The sequence below is a fragment of the Colletes gigas genome, unplaced genomic scaffold (genome assembly GCF_013123115.1).
Source record: "Colletes gigas isolate AHSC1104 unplaced genomic scaffold, ASM1312311v1 Colletes_gigas_Sc00007, whole genome shotgun sequence".
In the NCBI taxonomy this organism is placed as follows: Eukaryota; Metazoa; Arthropoda; class Insecta; order Hymenoptera; family Colletidae; genus Colletes; species Colletes gigas.
The window spans coordinates 5,281,581-5,298,013 of NW_025106636.1; the positions used below are offsets into that span (position 1 = coordinate 5,281,581).

At 43.8% G+C, this 16,433-nt stretch overlaps 4 protein-coding genes across 5 annotated transcripts in view; 2 read left to right on the top strand and 2 right to left on the bottom strand.

Moving 5' to 3' along the window:
* The first annotated feature begins 464 nt into the window (after nt 1-464).
* Nucleotides 465-4,935, top strand: LOC122396281 (gamma-interferon-inducible lysosomal thiol reductase-like). 2 transcript variants are annotated; one of them, XM_043394521.1, is made up of 5 exons: nt 465-574; nt 3,344-3,505; nt 3,619-3,813; nt 4,305-4,460; nt 4,548-4,935. In XM_043394521.1, the coding sequence occupies exons 1-5, from the start codon at nt 497-499 to the stop codon at nt 4,647-4,649; spliced, it is 693 nt and encodes a 230-aa protein (XP_043250456.1). In that variant the 5' UTR covers nt 465-496; the 3' UTR covers nt 4,650-4,935. The 2 variants fall into 2 exon arrangements, with proteins under 2 accessions (XP_043250456.1, XP_043250457.1); XM_043394522.1 differs by having other exon boundaries at nt 3,622-3,813.
* A 462-nt stretch (nt 4,936-5,397) lies between these two features.
* LOC122396308 (protein sister of odd and bowel-like) lies at nt 5,398-10,828 on the bottom strand. The gene is made up of 5 exons (XM_043394585.1): nt 8,935-10,828; nt 8,030-8,367; nt 7,373-7,534; nt 6,455-6,857; nt 5,398-5,631 (listed from the first exon to the last, which is right to left on the bottom strand). Exons 1-5 carry the CDS (start codon nt 9,800-9,802, stop codon nt 5,525-5,527), a joined length of 1,878 nt encoding a protein of 625 aa, XP_043250520.1. The 5' UTR covers nt 9,803-10,828; the 3' UTR covers nt 5,398-5,524.
* A 2,526-nt stretch (nt 10,829-13,354) lies between these two features.
* On the bottom strand, nt 13,355-15,433 carry LOC122396309 (aladin-like). The gene is made up of 5 exons (XM_043394586.1): nt 14,951-15,433; nt 14,769-14,886; nt 14,226-14,695; nt 13,841-14,150; nt 13,355-13,758 (listed from the first exon to the last, which is right to left on the bottom strand). The coding sequence occupies exons 1-5, from the start codon at nt 15,307-15,309 to the stop codon at nt 13,516-13,518; spliced, it is 1,500 nt and encodes a 499-aa protein (XP_043250521.1). The 5' UTR covers nt 15,310-15,433; the 3' UTR covers nt 13,355-13,515.
* Nucleotides 15,434-15,918: 485 nt separating this feature from the next.
* The window catches only part of LOC122396523, a 51,087-nt gene continuing 50,572 nt past the window's right edge, over nt 15,919-16,433 (top strand). Inside the window, exon 1 of the mRNA XM_043395034.1 lies at nt 15,919-16,244. Within this exon, the coding sequence (XP_043250969.1) occupies nt 16,190-16,244 (55 nt within the window). The 5' untranslated portion in view covers nt 15,919-16,189. The remainder of the gene's footprint in view (nt 16,245-16,433) is intronic.

Consider the following 16,433-nt stretch of genomic DNA (forward strand, 5'->3'; position numbering starts at 1 on the left):
ATAGCTTTTCATTCGTATTGCTTCGTTTAACGCAAACGATATGGATTTATCGTTTCGAATATTGTTAGGTTACGTTAGGAGCTGACAGTTCTGCTTTGGACCAGAATTACTAGTTTTCAAAGTTGCCTTAAACGGTCATTTAAATTTCATAATGCCCTACGGTATTTCTCGACGTTGGCTCCGAGAAAACAGGTTTCATTGAACTTCCTCATTAACGAAACGCGTCGTGATTCTCGTACAGCATTAGCCAAAAGACGAGTCTTCGTCGCGAGGAGGAACAATGCAAGATACACTGTGCATCGTGCGGAGACATTTAAAATATTGCACAGCGTATTATTGATTATCCCATTTTACTCTCTAACCCTTCTTCCCCCTCTCTCTCTCTTAGCGTGTGCCCCTTCTATATTTTCGAAATCCTCTCCCCTCCTTGGCATCGGCCCGACGATGCTATAAGCAAGTTGGTTTAAAGCTGTGCCCGCTTTATCACCGGGCCAGAATGACCATGCGGTGCTACCTGTTCGCGTCGAGCTGCGCAATCGCAGCTTTAGCCTTTGTTGCCTTCGCCAGTGTTCCGGTGAGTCAAGAACATTCCTTTTTATTCAATACCATAAATTATATTTCCCTCATAATTTATTCTCCAAACAATTCTGTTTCGAATTTACACTCTTTTCATTTTATAACCTCGTTCCTGGTGGTAGAAACATTTCTTTTATCCCTCCAAATTTAAATAGTCAATTTAAGCGTTGCTCGTTCTTGCAGTATTTTTTAAAAGTAAAAATCGCCTTTCTTTTTCTCTTGAATTTATATTACTGTTATTAGAAGTGTCATAGCATATTAATACACTAGTAAATTATAGAAAATTTCCAATTGTCACACTGTAATTTGAATAAACATCGAGGACATCTCTAAATATGGTAAAACAAAATGGTGGAGATATTTCTTTTTTCCCTCCAAATTTAAGCGTTGCACGTTGTTGTAGTATTTTTTAAAAGTAAAAATCGCCTTTCTTTTTCTCTTGAATTTATATTACTGTTATTAGAAGTGTCATAGCATATTAATACACTAGTAAATTATAGAAAATTTCCAATTGTCACACTGTAATTTGAATAAACATCGAGGACATCTCTAAATATGGTAAAACAAAATGGTGGAGATATTTCTTTTTTCCCTCCAAATTTAAGCGTTGCACGTTGTTGTAGTATTTTTTAAAAGTAAAAATCGTCTTTCCTTTTTCTCTTGAATTTATGTTACTGTCATAGCATATTAATACACTAGTAAATTATAAAAAATATCCAATTGTCACACTGTAATTTGAGTAAACATCGAGGACATCTCTAAATATGGCAAACCAACGTAATTAACGTGTTTAATTATGTCAGCGTAATAAAACGCGATATTTGAAAAATGTTCAACCTTGAAAGTCCAAGACTACTTTATTTTAGTGTATCTTTTTAAACAGTGTTTCGTATATACTTTTGCACGGTTCGATTTAGGGTTCTGATACTTTCCTATTTTGGCGCGCTGCACATTGACGGTGGACATTAAAATGAAAGGGAATCCGGTTCTCCGATCATTTTTTTCCTTCCTGAACGTTCTGCAATATTTAAAACCTGTTTACAACAGAGATGTACTCGGTGGTTCTTTGTTCCAACAATAATAAAAGATTTTCAGCGCGACGATAAAAAAATAATAATTTATTTACGAATAATTATCGATGCTCTAATACTATGCAAGATGATTCATAATTGATACGCTTATTAGTGTAGAAAGAAAATGTAAACCAGACGGAAGATATATGTTGCGCGAACACGTGTTGTTTAAACTGTTTTTCAGAGCATAATAAATTAAATACAGTGCACGGTGCATCGTGTATCATTGTATTATGAGCGTATTCTATTATTGTATCGTTTGACCGCTTTAAGTAGAAGCAATAAACGTCATTTAGGTATGGAATGTTTAATACTTTCGCTCGTTGATAATGACCAAGGAACATTAATAAGTATTTAGATTATCTTTGTGAAAACCTGTTAACGACATTCTTTGTATTCCAGACAAACGAGTTTGCATAGTTTTAAGAGTGTAGTTTACATCTAGGGTGATTCACGATAGGGGGGCGGAGGCGACCATGAGCAATTAGTTGATTTTGTCACAGCTGTAGATTAGACTATGCCCAACACATTTCTAAACAATGTTTTTACGTAATCTTTTATTTTTAACGTCTTCGTTGCACAAGTTTTATATGCAAAGACTAAAAATATAAAGTAGCAAAGTGGAAAATAATGCTAATGCAAAAGCTAATCTTAGCATAGTGTGTTTACATAAGCAATCTTTTTCATTTTACACGGTAATTTTGTTCCAGGAATTATTGGTATACAATTATGAGCCGCCTTGTATAGTTATTGGAATCGATTGTTCAAAACCGCGGGCATTATTTGTTTGCAAAGAATCTAATCAGACTCTTGTCATCCAGAGATAATAATAAGACTGCTTCGGTATAATGGCAAATGGAAATTTTTTAATTTCAACGTTTTAATTTCAGAGATAACGAATATTAATACATTATCGATAAATATAATTAGCGACATTCCAAATTGATAGATAACATCGGGTACTTTGCTCGTGACGTTGATCGAGAAAATCAAGAATACCAATTTGTTGGTGGAGGCTTCGTTAAAAAGTTATTAACAATTAAATTCAACAATTTCAAATCTTTCTGGAAAAATTATTTTCGGTCGCGGGGGTCAATTACAATCATTTTTGGTGAATAGACATATCCCCGAATTCCTACCCATTTTCGAGAAAAAAATTCGAGAAGGTGTGAAATTTTTCGACGAAAAAAAAATGTCAATTCGTTCTAAAAAAATTATTTTTAGTTAGGGGGGTCAATTACAATCATTTTCGGTGAATAGACATACCCCCGAAATCCTACCCAGTTTCTAGAAAAAAATTTGAGAATGTGAAATTTTTCGACGGAGAAAAAAATTTCAAATCGTTCTAAAAAAATTATTTTTAGTTAGGGGGGTCAATTACAATCATTTTTGGTGAATAGACATATCCCCGAAATCCTACCCATTTTCGAGAAAAAAATTCAGTACGAACAGAAGTATAAATATTAATAACTTTTTAACGAAGCCTCCATCAACAAATTGGTATTCTTGATTTTCGTCTTATTTTGGCCTCTAGAATCCCTCATTAAAATTTTTCCCAGGCGTGGTCGAACACCCTGTATAAACTAATCAACGAAGTTTAGAACAGAGTATAGAAATTTGTTCGTTTTATAGTCAAAGGTGAATATCCTAAAACAGGCACACGGTTATCAGATATTTCCTCGATAATTGTACAGGTGGCTGGCGATGGGCTATCGAAGCAGGTGATTGAGGTGGACGTCTACTATGAATCATTGTGTCCCGACAGCATGCGATGGATCAAGAATCAACTGGCTCCGTCGTACGATGCTTTGAAGAATAACATTCACGTTAATTACATTACGTACGGAAAAGCATCGGTAAGTGAAGCGTCATCGTAAACAGTTCGGTCCAAAGCCACCATTTTTTTGATGGCCAGAATCCTAGTTGGGGGTTACCCTATTTCATGCAAAGGTAACGAAACGATTTGCAGCAGAAGAATCTCGAAGACGGCCAATGGCAGTTCACGTGCCAACACGGGCCCAACGAGTGCGAGGGGAACATGGCCCAGGCATGCGCGATCCACGCGATCCAAAATGAGGAACCGGCCGACAGAGTCCAGCAGCTCACCGAGGCCCTCGTTGTTTGCGCAATGACCTCGAGTTTACCGTCCACGGCCGTTCCCCAGGTAGCCATTTATCTTTTTTCATTTCCCGATGATTGCCTGGGCATTCATCAGTCCCATAATCGCTGAACGCATCGTCGACTCCTTGCGCAATAAAGAGATAACCATACACCGGGGATCTCACATTTAGTTGATCGACGGTCTCTGGACCGGACAAAAGAAGCGGGTTCAAGAACTTTCTCATTTCATTACGAGTGATTGATTATGCGACTGGTTCTGCTTTTACGACTCGTTAAAAAAAAATACAGTTTCCTCGATCGATTTGCATCGTACGAGACGGTGAAAAATGGGGCCCTATCGAGAGTGAAGTTTGTTTAAATTTTATGTGATTGAAAAGTATGTATTCGAGCACCCCCATTTTGGGGGACATTTTCTCATCGTTGTGAACATCGGTCGATTGAAAGCAAACAATTTTATGGGTATAATTTAAAAATTGTTTAAACATTGATAATTAAGGTTGCAACGTCCGCGAATAGTATTAATTGCATTTCCAGTGCGGTGAGACGGTAGGATTGAGTCAGCAGACGCAGAATAGCATCAGGGATTGTATCTCGGGCCCACTGGCCAAGGAGCTCCACGCGGCCAATGGGAAGAAAACGGCGTCCCTGACACCGCCCCTTTCCTTTGTTCCAACGATAACGCTGAATGGAGTGAGTAATTAACATCACGTGCACGTAGTCTTCGGAGAGGATCGTACGAAAGCTTAATCGCCTTTTCTCCGTTCCTTGCGTTCCCAGGTGTACAGCAAGGAGAATCAAAGGAAGGCGCTCGACAACTTCCTTAAACTGATTTGCGACAATCTGGAAGGGACGAAGCCCACTCAGTGCAGCGCCGCTTGAAAATAAACGGTTGCTCAACCCTTTCGCCGGCTGAAAACTCTCTATAGTGGGTCGTTGCTTTTTATACAAAGTCTATTGCAGTCTGCCAGCGTCGCTATCCAATCGAAACGTCGTTATAGCAGGCTATTAATAGCCTTCGTAGGACGAACTGTCATGGCGGACTTGGAGAATATTTCATGCAATTCCACTGTCAGGGGACATCGTTATTATGGTGTACGTTTAAATACTTTTCTGTATTAGAAATGCGACTGCATTCGTATCGGCAATAAAATCTTTTTGCGACGAAGAGGTCTTGGCATTCAACAAATTCAAGATGAAAGTTGAGCGTTCAATTAAACTCCAACGACTCGTTAAAGCAAACCTGGTTATTTGAACTCTTTACTACTATTTTGAACACTTCGGTTTTACTCTGAAACAAATATAATTATGTATGGTTCTTCCACGAGAAGAAGGCACAGTGTGGTTACATCCCCACTCGTGCTGCAGTTCGCTGATTGACTGTCACCGTTTTCAATCAATAACTGGAGTGGGGATGTAAACACGCTGTACCTTCTTCTCGCAGAAGAATGGTACTATGGGTGAGGTAGAACAATAGTATCAAGTAGGATGAGAGAGTGAAAAACAAATGATAATCAAAATCTCTATATTTTCTTGCTTATAATATATACAAAATGCCTATGTACAAAAATATATACGATTCCGTCGAACGTAACAGCGGCTATAGAAAAGTTGAGTACAAAAAGGGAAAACGAGTCTTTGGAAGTATGGCACGTGTGGCGGGAGGCCTCTGTCTTTTATAATCACGATTACAGCGTAGGAACGAGGATAACGACGAGACGAAACCAACTTGTCCTCGTTGCTTCGCTATAGTGCGCCTAACCGTCGATGAACACCGCGTCGTCCAGGCTGCTCAGCTCGAGGAACTGTTGCTCGATGTCCGAGCCGAGCTCCTGGAAGTCGGGCACGTCCTCCTCGCAGTATCCTGTAACAGAAACATTGTCCTTCGTGTATAATGGCTCCTACTCCGGGTCCCTCTGGGTCCGATCGACCATATTTTTATTCCGATGAATAAAATCGCGGCCGCGAGGGGGCATGGAATTTAAAGGGGCATACGGCGTGTGTCGCACGTGGCGGTGCGCCCGCGTCGTATGTTTTGGCGCGTGCGTACGTGCGTGTGCTCCGGCCAAAAAACTCGGGGAATATTATTTTAAGACTCGGTGTGGGGTAAAGGCATAAAGCGGCGAACCTCCTCTGAGATTAAGCATGGAGGAGCCCCGGGGCTAGCGCACTGTCATCGGCGTCGTTACCACGCGGCCATTCACCAACGGGACAGAAAAAGGCAGCACGCGCGACCGCGATACAATAACGTATTCGTACCAAGAACAACTTTGGCTGACTTTTTCTGTAAACGCCGCCTTGCCCACGGTTCAGGAGCACTGACTCCGACTATGGACGACGCCGACCAGCGATGGGACCGAGACGGTACGTACCAGAAGTCGAAAAGCTTCCAAAAATAACTATTTCACAATGGCGGACGTTTTACTTGCCCGTATCTTACTTTCTGTATCGCGTAAAACCTTCGGGAAGCTTGTGAACAATATTTGATGCACGTTATCCTACTATTTACACTATTAATTTTTTTTATTATGTAACAATGGTTTTTCAGGTGGACGTATACTTGAGGATCATCATCGTTGCTAACGGAGATTATTTTGATAATTGAAATCCAATTTTACTGTTTATAAATATACCATTTTAAAATTAATTTTTAGGTGTAAGTTGACTCTCGCTAATGTATCCCTTACCTGCGCCGTCCACGTGCGAGCAGCTGACGTCGTCGATGAGAAAACGTTTCACAGACTCGATCGGGACATACTCTTGATTGCTCTCAAGGTTCATGGAAATCCTATCGACTTGACACAGATTCGTCTGGAACAGGTCCGCGTCCTCGTCCGCGTAAGACTCGGAAGACTTATACGACCGATAATTCGATTCCGCGACGAAGGTGGACGCCGTTTGCGCCTGCTGTCTGGAAGTCGTAGAAATCAGATCGCGTCGCGGCGCGTTCGCCGGGTTGGCGGGATTTTTGGACTCCGACAGGCTGGGCAACGGCGTCGCGGGCTCCGAGTGATTTTTCACGTGCTTTCTGAGGCTCGACGGGTCCGTGTACCGTTTACCGCAGCCAGCCACCTGACACGCGTACGGTTTCTGCAAATTTAAATAAATATCTTCATGCAAACGCTGTAAACCAACAGAATTCATTGGAATAAGCAAGACTTATGCTTAAACATTTGCACCACATTCCAACATGATTCAGTTGTAATTTAATCCTAACCGCAAGTATGTATTACCGTTTAATACGGCATCGAATTAACTCTGTTGCCTTGGAATAGCTGCATAGTTATGTAAATACGCGTATCAAGAGACAACTAGTTCAGGAACTGAATACAAAAAAATTTTGTAATATAATTACTTGCGTTTAAAACCATTTTGGGATATTAAAATATTCCCCATCGAATATGAACACAATTATTGTAACGATTAAGTGTATGCAATATGTAGTAATTTAGACTTAATTTCTTTTAGTTAGATATGAAATCCAGAATAAATTTATTGCTCTTCCATATAGGAAATTTGTTTAGCAACTGGAGTTTGTTAAGTTACATACTGTTATAATAGATTGTTTAGTTAGGTGATCGGAGATTTAATTGATTAAAACGTACCGTATCGTAGTGAGTTCTCTGATGTTTTGCACGATCGCTGCTGTTACTGAAAGCTTTGGAACAACCGCGATGTTGGCAAGCGTACGGTCGTTCCCCCGTGTGAGATCTTTGATGGATCTTCAGGTTCTCCAGCCGCGAAAATGCCTTTTTACATCCAGTGAACTGGAAAGATTAAAGAAAATTTAAGTAACATAAAAATTTATTTAATTTTAATAAAATAATTACATCAAACGAGGAGTAAATTGTCGCAGACAATTTTTACTGAAATTCGTTTTCTTGAGGAAGTTGTGTTTCGAGTGCAATTATTCCGAGTCGTTCAAGGCCGAACTAACAGATAAGTCGTGGCATAGATAAGTTTAATCAAAGTACGATAGTACACTATCGATCATGTACAGGGTGTTCAGGTTGTTACTGTCCAGGAAATTCGTGCAAACGAGTAGTATAACGAACAAAATAGACCAGGACAAAAACCTTGCGTTAAGAAAAATAGTAAATAATAATCTACTATCCGAATTAATAAAGAAAGGTGGTGGGGACACTGATAGTTCCACTATATTAATATTAAAACTGTTCTGCCAAAATACCACCACGTGTATTTGTTTACGTCCGGTGACTCGACTTTGGTGATCCATAGATCCGTCGTTGAGAAGTACGTACCGGACATTTATTGGGTTTTTCTCCGCTGTGGACCCTCATGTGTATCAGTAATTTGTATCTGGCGTTGAAGGGTCGTGCTCGCGGACATCCCTGCCAGAGGCAAGCGAACTCGTCTTGTCCGGTTCCGGCGCCAGTGAAGCCCTCGCCATCTTTGTCCTTGTCCTTGTCCCTGTCCCTCTGAACTCGCCTCCCGTGCCCGTGGGCGTTCGACGACGAGGACTCGACGTGCCTTCTTTCGATGTGGCGCACCAGGCCCTCCTGTTCCGCGAAAGCGCAGCCACAATCTATCCATCGGCATTGGTACGTCGACGTCAGGTTGTCGTCGGCCGTCGAACAGTCTGGAATGCGTCGCGACGCTTGTTAGGAAGTGCTCGAGAGAGGTTCGTGCTTCTTAATTGGTCTGTGTTTATTTCTCCCCTTTTTAAAATAACATTCCTCCTTTCAGTGAGTTCCCGACTGCATCAGGGTACGACAAACTACCGGGTTGGACGAGTTTGGACCGGTTCGAACGCGTTTGAAAACTTTAATAATGTAATGCTACCTCAGAGACTTATATTTAAAAAAAATTACGCTAATTAATTAAACTACCCTAAAGTAAGCAAGATTCTATCTACTTGAAGCTCAAGCTTTACAGAAACGTTTAATAAAAATTATATTAAATACACAATATTTCTTACAAGTTACACAAATTAATATCTGCAATTAAAAATGGTATATTTAAGTTTCTTGCAGATGACACTGTTTTGAGCATTCCGACACTAGCTTCATCAGGAGTCTGACGACGCACTGATGTAGGACAACCCTATCTAACCCTAACCCTAACAAATCCTATAGCACGTCCAATACCATTCTAATTCAATACACTTTTTTCAGGTTCCCCGACAAGCACGAATAACATAACTCACCGTAGGATTTGCTTCGCCTCTCCGTCTCGGACGCAGCCTTCGACACAGGTACGCGTCGATCGGTCAGCAGCAGTCCCTCGTTCCTAGGAAGAACAACCTGGTTCCCAAAACCATCGCCTAAACCAGCGTCGTTGATGAACGTCATCGCTGAGACCGACTGTTGACCGGACACCAAGTGTCCCACCGCGTAGCAGGACCCGTTGAGATTGGAGAACGGGTCCTGGAGTTCCTCCAGGTAGGTCGACGAAGGCGAGGAGGGCGAGTCCACGTTGTTCAGCAGCGACGTGGGGTCGCCTCTGATCAAACTGAGGTCAAACTCGTCCGTAGCGGTTTGCATGGACCCGGTGAACCCTTGAACCTCGGCTTGCGAGTGCAAGATGAGGGGCAAGGACACGGTCATGTCGTCCTGGTACTCCTGGTAGTCTTGGTAGCCTTGGTACTCTGGGTAAACCGTGTTGCAGAAGCTGCGGGAGAAGGAGAACGCTGAACCCACTGGCGGCAGCCTTCCGTTCGAGCAGTCGGAGGCGTCGCTGTGGACGATGTTGATCCAGGTCGGCGTGGTCGCCTCGCTGCCCGTGCTTCCCGGTGACCTGTCCGTGGCGGAGTACTGCTGACAGGGGTACTGGAACGCGGCTGTCAGTTGCTCCCAGTCCGTGTACTCCCGTGGGCTGCAGTTGTTGGGCATTATGGGGGAGGAGACACCGGTGTCCGCGTGAGAGGTCGCCCAACAGGCTTGCTGAGTGTTGCTGTTCATAGCTGCGATCGGAGCTAGGTGCAAGGAGTTGAAACCCTCCTGCTTGATGCTTCTTGACACGGCGCGCTGAACGTCTTCCTCGTTCCTGTCCGCGTGGAAGTCTTCGAGGTGCATCTTGATGCACGAGTGAAGTCTGAAAATTTTGTCAGAGACGTTAGAACTTTGCGGTAACCGGCTACGAGAGGAAGTCAATGTCTTTGCGACAACGAGATACTATCCACTCTACACTCAGCATGCATGAAACACTGTGGAGCTATCGCACATTAACGCGTCGCTGGTCCAGATCAAGTATCACAGTCCTCACTTACAAGACGAACGATCCGAGGTCCTAATCCACTGTTATCGGTTATGGCAGATTCCAGGATAGCCTGGCACGCGCGGCAGCGATCTTAATCACGATGAAGAGGCAGGGTGGCCTTGTGAACGCGTCCACGCCACGCGATGTAACTGACCCCGAGATAAGAGGATAGGCCCCGGTCCGACTACACCCGTTCCCGCGTCTCCACGAAGACTATCGGCCAGGACAAGACATCGCCGCGTTTTTCCAGCAGACAACGCTACAACGGACGAGAGGATCTCTCCCCTCCACCCTTGCCGGCCTCTCTTGCCCGCGAGGAGCAAGGGAAGAAGCACGACGAGAAGGGTACGCGCCGCCCACTCGCGTGGCCGTTTCATTCCCCCTCGAGAGAGAGACGCGCTCGTCTTCTGCATCGCGACCTTCTCCCTCGGTCCTCTGACTTAGGGCGCGGGGCACATCTGCGCGCACGTCTGTCGTCTCCCTTTTTCGTGCCTCTTTCCAATTCGTGGCCGTCCTTTTTTCCGCCCGCTTACCGCACATTCCTAGAACGATCATGTTTTGGATTGTCTCCGCGCTCCTTCCCTCAGTTTCCCAACATTTTCTCGCACCACGCAAATCAGGCCCTGTTGGGCCCTTTTATATAACTCCTACAACGATAAGTTTCGATACCTTTTCTTTGAGCCAGGGTTCTATTTGTCATACAATGGGCCCACTGGGCCCTACCACGACTCTCTCGTTTACATACAACGAATAGTTTCGGTATAAATTTCTAACATATTTAAATCAAAAGTTTCTTAAAAATTGTCGAACTTCAGGGCCTGATACCCATTCTTATAACTTCATCTTCCTCACTGTACCTGTTACCTTTCAGTGGGTCTCATCGCAAAATCTTCGCCACGTTTTTCACGCAATGGGCCCACCGGGCCCTCCCGTGAGTCCCGTGTTGATCTATTCGGCAATTCGATGATCGCATATCGGGCATCGGCATCCCTTTGAGACTGTAGAAATATTCCGAGCCGAGGTGCAGCAAACGGAGTGAAAAGCAGAAAGACGAAGAGGGGGGAGGGGGTGGTTAGGCCGATCTTTCGTCGGTCGAACCCCGAGAATCGGGTGCGGGGCAAAAAACGTAAAACCAGCTGCCGCACACGCGTCACTTATTAACAACAGCTTCTTCGCGCGCACACATGAGGGCAAGTCGTTCACTCCTTCCTCCTATTACAGCCTACTATTATTTCACCGACCTCCCCGTTCCTCCTCCTTTCGTTGCCTTTCAGGCTTTCGCGCGAATACGCCCGATATCGCCGACTTTTATTGGGGATCCGTGGTTTCGGACATCATCGCCAAACGGGCGGCCTTTGACACGTAACTCGAGACGTTCGAGGATTAGTAGCCGAACAAGTGGAATTTATTTGGAATTTAAGAGGCACTTGAAGTCTAATCGAGCGTCTCGAGCGATGCCAGATACGGTTAAAATTTACAGAGGGAATATTTTAAAGAGGCACACATAAAAAATGTTCAAAATTCATTTTATTGTGGTGATTTGTAATTGAATTACTTTTTCATTGGTAAATTATTATTTACTTTCTAAAAGTTTCTCCTAGAGGGGGTTAGTTTTCACTGCAAGTGCATCAGGACGAATGAATTACGTACGAATTGACACTCCACTCATCGGCTACCTAATTGAAAACGCATTGTTATGATTCCAGAGCGATTCTCGCGACAGCGTTATCTTACAAGCTGTTGCTCCCAGTTTCTTCCAAGCGGGCGCACACAGAAGCATCTTCCATGCGTCCTCCTACTCACCCCTTGTATACAGACGCGCGTGCATCTTGACTCCTGCACGCACGCACACACATGCGCCCACAGTTGCATCTTATGGTCGGGTTATACGTCATATTACGGGTAGATAAGTGATAGAGTGGCACATGTGGCCTGCCAGCCCTCTATGCTTACATTATACATACTATGCCCGCTCTCGGCCACGCTTTTTTGTCCAGGCACCTGTCAACTCCGTTCGTACCATAGTCACCGCATGTGTACGACTGCCATTAAAATAAATATACTGGAAAAAGGATTTCGATCGTACACCCCATACGGATGCAATAACAGAAAGAGAGAATGGAGGGGAACGGATAGGTATCTTAACGAACGTTTAATCGGTGCGCGGGGAAAGTAAGTTTTGCAATTTAACACTATTTCCATCGTGCTTTTATGCATACCTATTTCGACCAAAAGGTGTCTTTTCACACCTTTTCTATGTGGATACAAATAACCGTAGAAAATAAGTTGAAATTTTAAAAGGTGTCTTTCGACTCCTTTGGTAGAAATAGGTTAAGAAAAGGACGAAACTAAACTACGGAGGTAGCGCCACGAGCATTCAGGGAACTGATACGAATCAGGAATAACATTAGCTCGAACGTTGAATCAGAGTTTTCATTTGCAATTATATATATACGTGAATGTTTTAAAAATTAGTTGAACTATTGAAATCTATGTTTTCATACTCGGAGCCCCGGTACGATCTCTCTATCTAAGTTGTATTTACATCCGCCGCTATCGTAACACGGAACGACTTCGCGTATATCTGTGCAAACTGACGATATAAAAAAACATAATCGAAAAGTAAACACGCAGTGGTTACACTGTACTACTATGTAACCGATTGCGAGCGTGTTTCTGCAGAGATACGGGAATACGTTAGGGCTACAAAATTAACGAAAGCAAATAACTATTCGTATTATTAGCCGAATAAATATAATACCACGAATAATGAATAATTATCAAACTCTGGCCGCGATTGGACGATTGGACTATCGACTGGCCAATCGGTGTCATTCGACGCTGGTCAGAGCAAGGAAGACCACGGAAGATTGACAAGGATCGATGCTCCAGGGATCTTATTTAAATTGTTGGGCTAAACTCGTCATTTTCTTGCATGCTTCTGTGGCATTCGTTCCTCTGAAAATCGTGAGTCAAGTGTCAGCCGAAAATGATGAACTATGTTTGAGAATTATATATTTAGGACGAGGGGTTTCTAGAACGATGGAGCGGTTAATTTGTGTTTGGAGTTGCGACGGTGTGAGTATAGTAGACAGAGCGTATTGGAAATAGTGCGGGACGCATCACGCACGTACGTGTCGGCGTTCAGCATTCGGTCAAGCGACGTAAAAATAGAAAGACGTGCGCTCTGCATGTGACTTCGTATAATTAGGTACCGAACCCGAGCCGTCGCGTTGTATATCCCATACGTTAGAAAGCTAGAGCATCGAAGAGTCTAACAAGGGACCAACGATCTGTAAATTAATCAGGGAACAGATTACGAGATTGTTATGTAATACTCTGACGAAATGCGACGTAAGACTCCAGGACACCGTACGATTCATTATTTTATTATTAATCGTAATAAAAATATTTAGACTCTCGTGAGTGCAGCTGATATACAGATATATACAAATATTAAACAATGTATCAAAACGTAAATATGGAAGTTTTATCTTAACCATAGTATTTAAATTATGTGTCTCGTTTCTTATCGAATACGAGCGCAGTAAGGACGAACTAATTCTTTCTCGACGATAGGGAAGTGTTGTACACGGCTACTGCTCCAAGCGATTGTTAAACATACAGGCGAGCGCTCGTCGCGCTTTTGATAGAAATTCATACAATTAGGAACTTCTCCGGGGAATCCTTTGATCAGGCAACCTGGTTTGACGTCGACTACCCGCGACATCGTTCCTATTTTCGTTTCAAATAATGCGATACAGGGACTGTCCTAAACGAGTACGAAATATATCGTTAGAATTTTTTATTCAAGACTTTAGACGTCGTTGAATCGAAAGTAAGAGAGATCATACCTGGAAAAGTATAGCGAGATATCTTCCTGTCGGATCCCACTCCATTGCAACTATTCTTCCGCCAACAGAAATATCATTGCACACCTGTGTCAGATCTATCAAGGGTACGGCAAGCTTTAGATCGTCGATCGATATTTTTTTGACATCGAAAATATTTTCTTGCAACGGTAGGGAGAAGACCGTCGCAGACTCTTCGGTCGATGCAAACAATAGAGTCAAATTGGGGCCGAAACACGCAGCCGCGACGCGGCCATTAGGCATTGTCCATTTATCTGCGTGCCATAACGTCGCTACCCCGGTATTCCAAACTCTGTACGCAACGATTTGTATACCGGTGAACGAAGTATCGCATAAAGTAAAGAAATACATACGGAAGTCGGTATACCTGAATACATTTCTACACGTGGCAGCAAACAGTTGAGATCCACAGGGGGACCAACGTGTGAAACACAATCCACCACTTCCTACTCGTCTGAGCGGAACACCTTCCCTCTTAGAAGTATCCCATATAATCATATTCGTATCTGCCGGTGAACAAGATACCAGCAAGTCACCCTGTGGATGCCACGTAACGCTTGTAACGGGTACATGATTTCTCCGCTTTAGCAATACCGCATGACTAAGGGAGTTACTAGCTGCACCCAATTCTATCGTCCAAATTAGGACACCCGCGTGACACGCCACTGCCAATTCCCTGCCAGCATAGGGCCTCCAGCTAATGCAACAGACTGATTTTTGAGCACTGTGTCTCAGTATCGGTACCACTGGTACTCCTTGAGAAAAGATACGTATACGATCGTCCCTTGTAACTACCGCTAATCGCGCGCAATTTGGATGCCAAGAAAGACATCTGATCTATAAAGTAATATTTAGACGTGCACTATACATCCCGTAAAAGCTTATCGTGTTGATTGCATGGATTCCTTACGAGCGACGTGTTCCAGTCCCTGGTTTGAACTACATCTGCGACCGATCCCGATCCACTGGTAGGCAAAATCTCTCTTTGATAGATTCCCTTGTCCATTAAATCTAACATCCATTTAAGTCTGAAATAAAAAATGTAATAATCTTCTACAAGCATTTAGATTAGCTTAACGTCATTATCAGAACCTTGTAGCTATCCAATGTATAGTCTTTGTAATTTCTCCAGGATCTGTGGACGCAGCAAGGTAGATAGCTTCGACCAAGCCCTTTTCCCTCCATACGCTAGCAATTTTCTTAAAGATACTATCATGTACCGGTAGAAACAAGTCGCCAGCGCAAACGGTACACGCTGTTTCGCGAGTAGTAAGACTATCCGGTGCGATCGAGACCTCAGGATACTGACGTATGTACTTGGCAAAAGGTTTCAACTCGCTTTGCATAGCATCGTATTCACAATAATGCACGGCATGTCCTATAAGGCCAACAACGGCTGTTTCGTCTAGCGAGGGAGACTCGAAGTCGTGTAGCGACAAAATTTTCATCATCTTTAACCGTTTTAAACGTACTCTGTTTATCTAACCTACAAATACAGACCGTGAATGAGGAAAACTTGTAGGGTGACGACTTCAAACACGAGATAATATGTTTCTGCGGCGGCGATGTTCACGCGAAAAGTTTGTACGATCGTCGGAACGAGTGCGATTTCGAAAAAACCGCTCTAAGATTTCTATTTTGACGGAAATATCGTTCTCGTACCTTGTTCGACCGGAGCCGGATAAAATGGCATGCGATAGTTTACATCGGTCGCCATGGCAACAGCCAATCGCGGCGCGGTAATCGCTACGTGTCCACGCACGCGCCTGGCAGCCGCCGTTCGAAACGTTCGTGCAGCGTAGAAAAATTTCGAGCCGAATATACGACCATAGGCTCGCATGACATACAATATTTGCGTGATCACGTTGTACGGTTTGGCATAAACGATCCATGGACACGCGTTTTTCGCGGGCAATCGGTTTCGTGTTGGAAAAACACGACGAGAAACCGACGTGCCACGACACGCGTCGAAGATGACAGAGGCGTTAGGTAGGGGAGCAGTCGGCGCAGGGTGGGGACCGTAAGGGAGGGGTGAGGTGGGGACAGCAGTGTGCGGTCGCTATTCGTGCGGCGTGGATTACGTATTCGAGTTGTCTTCTGCTACGGGCAGGCCTTGTTCGTCGGGAGTTTCGTTCCAAAGCTTTTTCTCTCTGGAAGATCACGGAGACGCATACGTCGGAGAACAGTCGATAAGATGCTACCGCGAAGGTAGTGGCGAGAACTGTCGCGATCGACATGATTTCGGTGGAGCTTTCGTCCTAGAAAGTCGGCCGAGATCGCTGGGAAGACGAGAGACAGAAGGGAGGAGGACCAGCTCGGTCTTCACGAGAGATGGGCAAGAAGGGTTCTAAGCGGAAAACCCGATGGAGAACTCTCAGCATTGGTAGTGAGTGTTTGATTGTCAATCGAATTCGTTACCGAACATGCGATCGTCGTTTCCCGGGCATGCTTTCGGGACCCTCCAAGTACCGCAAACGAGCTGTAAAGAATGCCACCGAAGCGATGTTCACGATGCGAGAAAAATCGTTCTACCCCGTCCGTAAATTGCGTTTAACGCGATGGTCAATCGTTAGTT

Excerpts from the sequence above, each read along its gene's own strand:
- LOC122396308 (XM_043394585.1), bottom strand. The coding sequence starts at position 9,802 with ATGCACCTCGAAGACTTCCACGCGGACAGGAACGAGGAAGACGTTCAG. Across the intron at positions 7,535-8,029 it reads AAAAACCCAATAAATGTCCG|TTCACTGGATGTAAAAAGGC; the intron begins GTACGTACTTCT and ends TAATCTTTCCAG. Across the intron at positions 6,858-7,372 it reads AGAGAACTCACTACGATACG|AAACCGTACGCGTGTCAGGT; the intron begins GTACGTTTTAAT and ends TTAAATTTGCAG.
- LOC122396309 (XM_043394586.1), bottom strand. The coding sequence starts at position 15,309 with ATGATGAAAATTTTGTCGCTACACGACTTCGAGTCTCCCTCGCTAGAC. Across the intron at positions 14,887-14,950 it reads ATACATTGGATAGCTACAAG|ACTTAAATGGATGTTAGATT; the intron begins GTTCTGATAATG and ends TTTTTATTTCAG. Across the intron at positions 14,151-14,225 it reads ACGTGTAGAAATGTATTCAG|AGTTTGGAATACCGGGGTAG; the intron begins GTATACCGACTT and ends CGTTGCGTACAG.
- LOC122396281 (XM_043394521.1), top strand. The coding sequence starts at position 497 with ATGACCATGCGGTGCTACCTGTTCGCGTCGAGCTGCGCAATCGCAGCT. Across the intron at positions 575-3,343 it reads TTGCCTTCGCCAGTGTTCCG|GTGGCTGGCGATGGGCTATC; the intron begins GTGAGTCAAGAA and ends ATAATTGTACAG. Across the intron at positions 4,461-4,547 it reads CAACGATAACGCTGAATGGA|GTGTACAGCAAGGAGAATCA; the intron begins GTGAGTAATTAA and ends TTGCGTTCCCAG.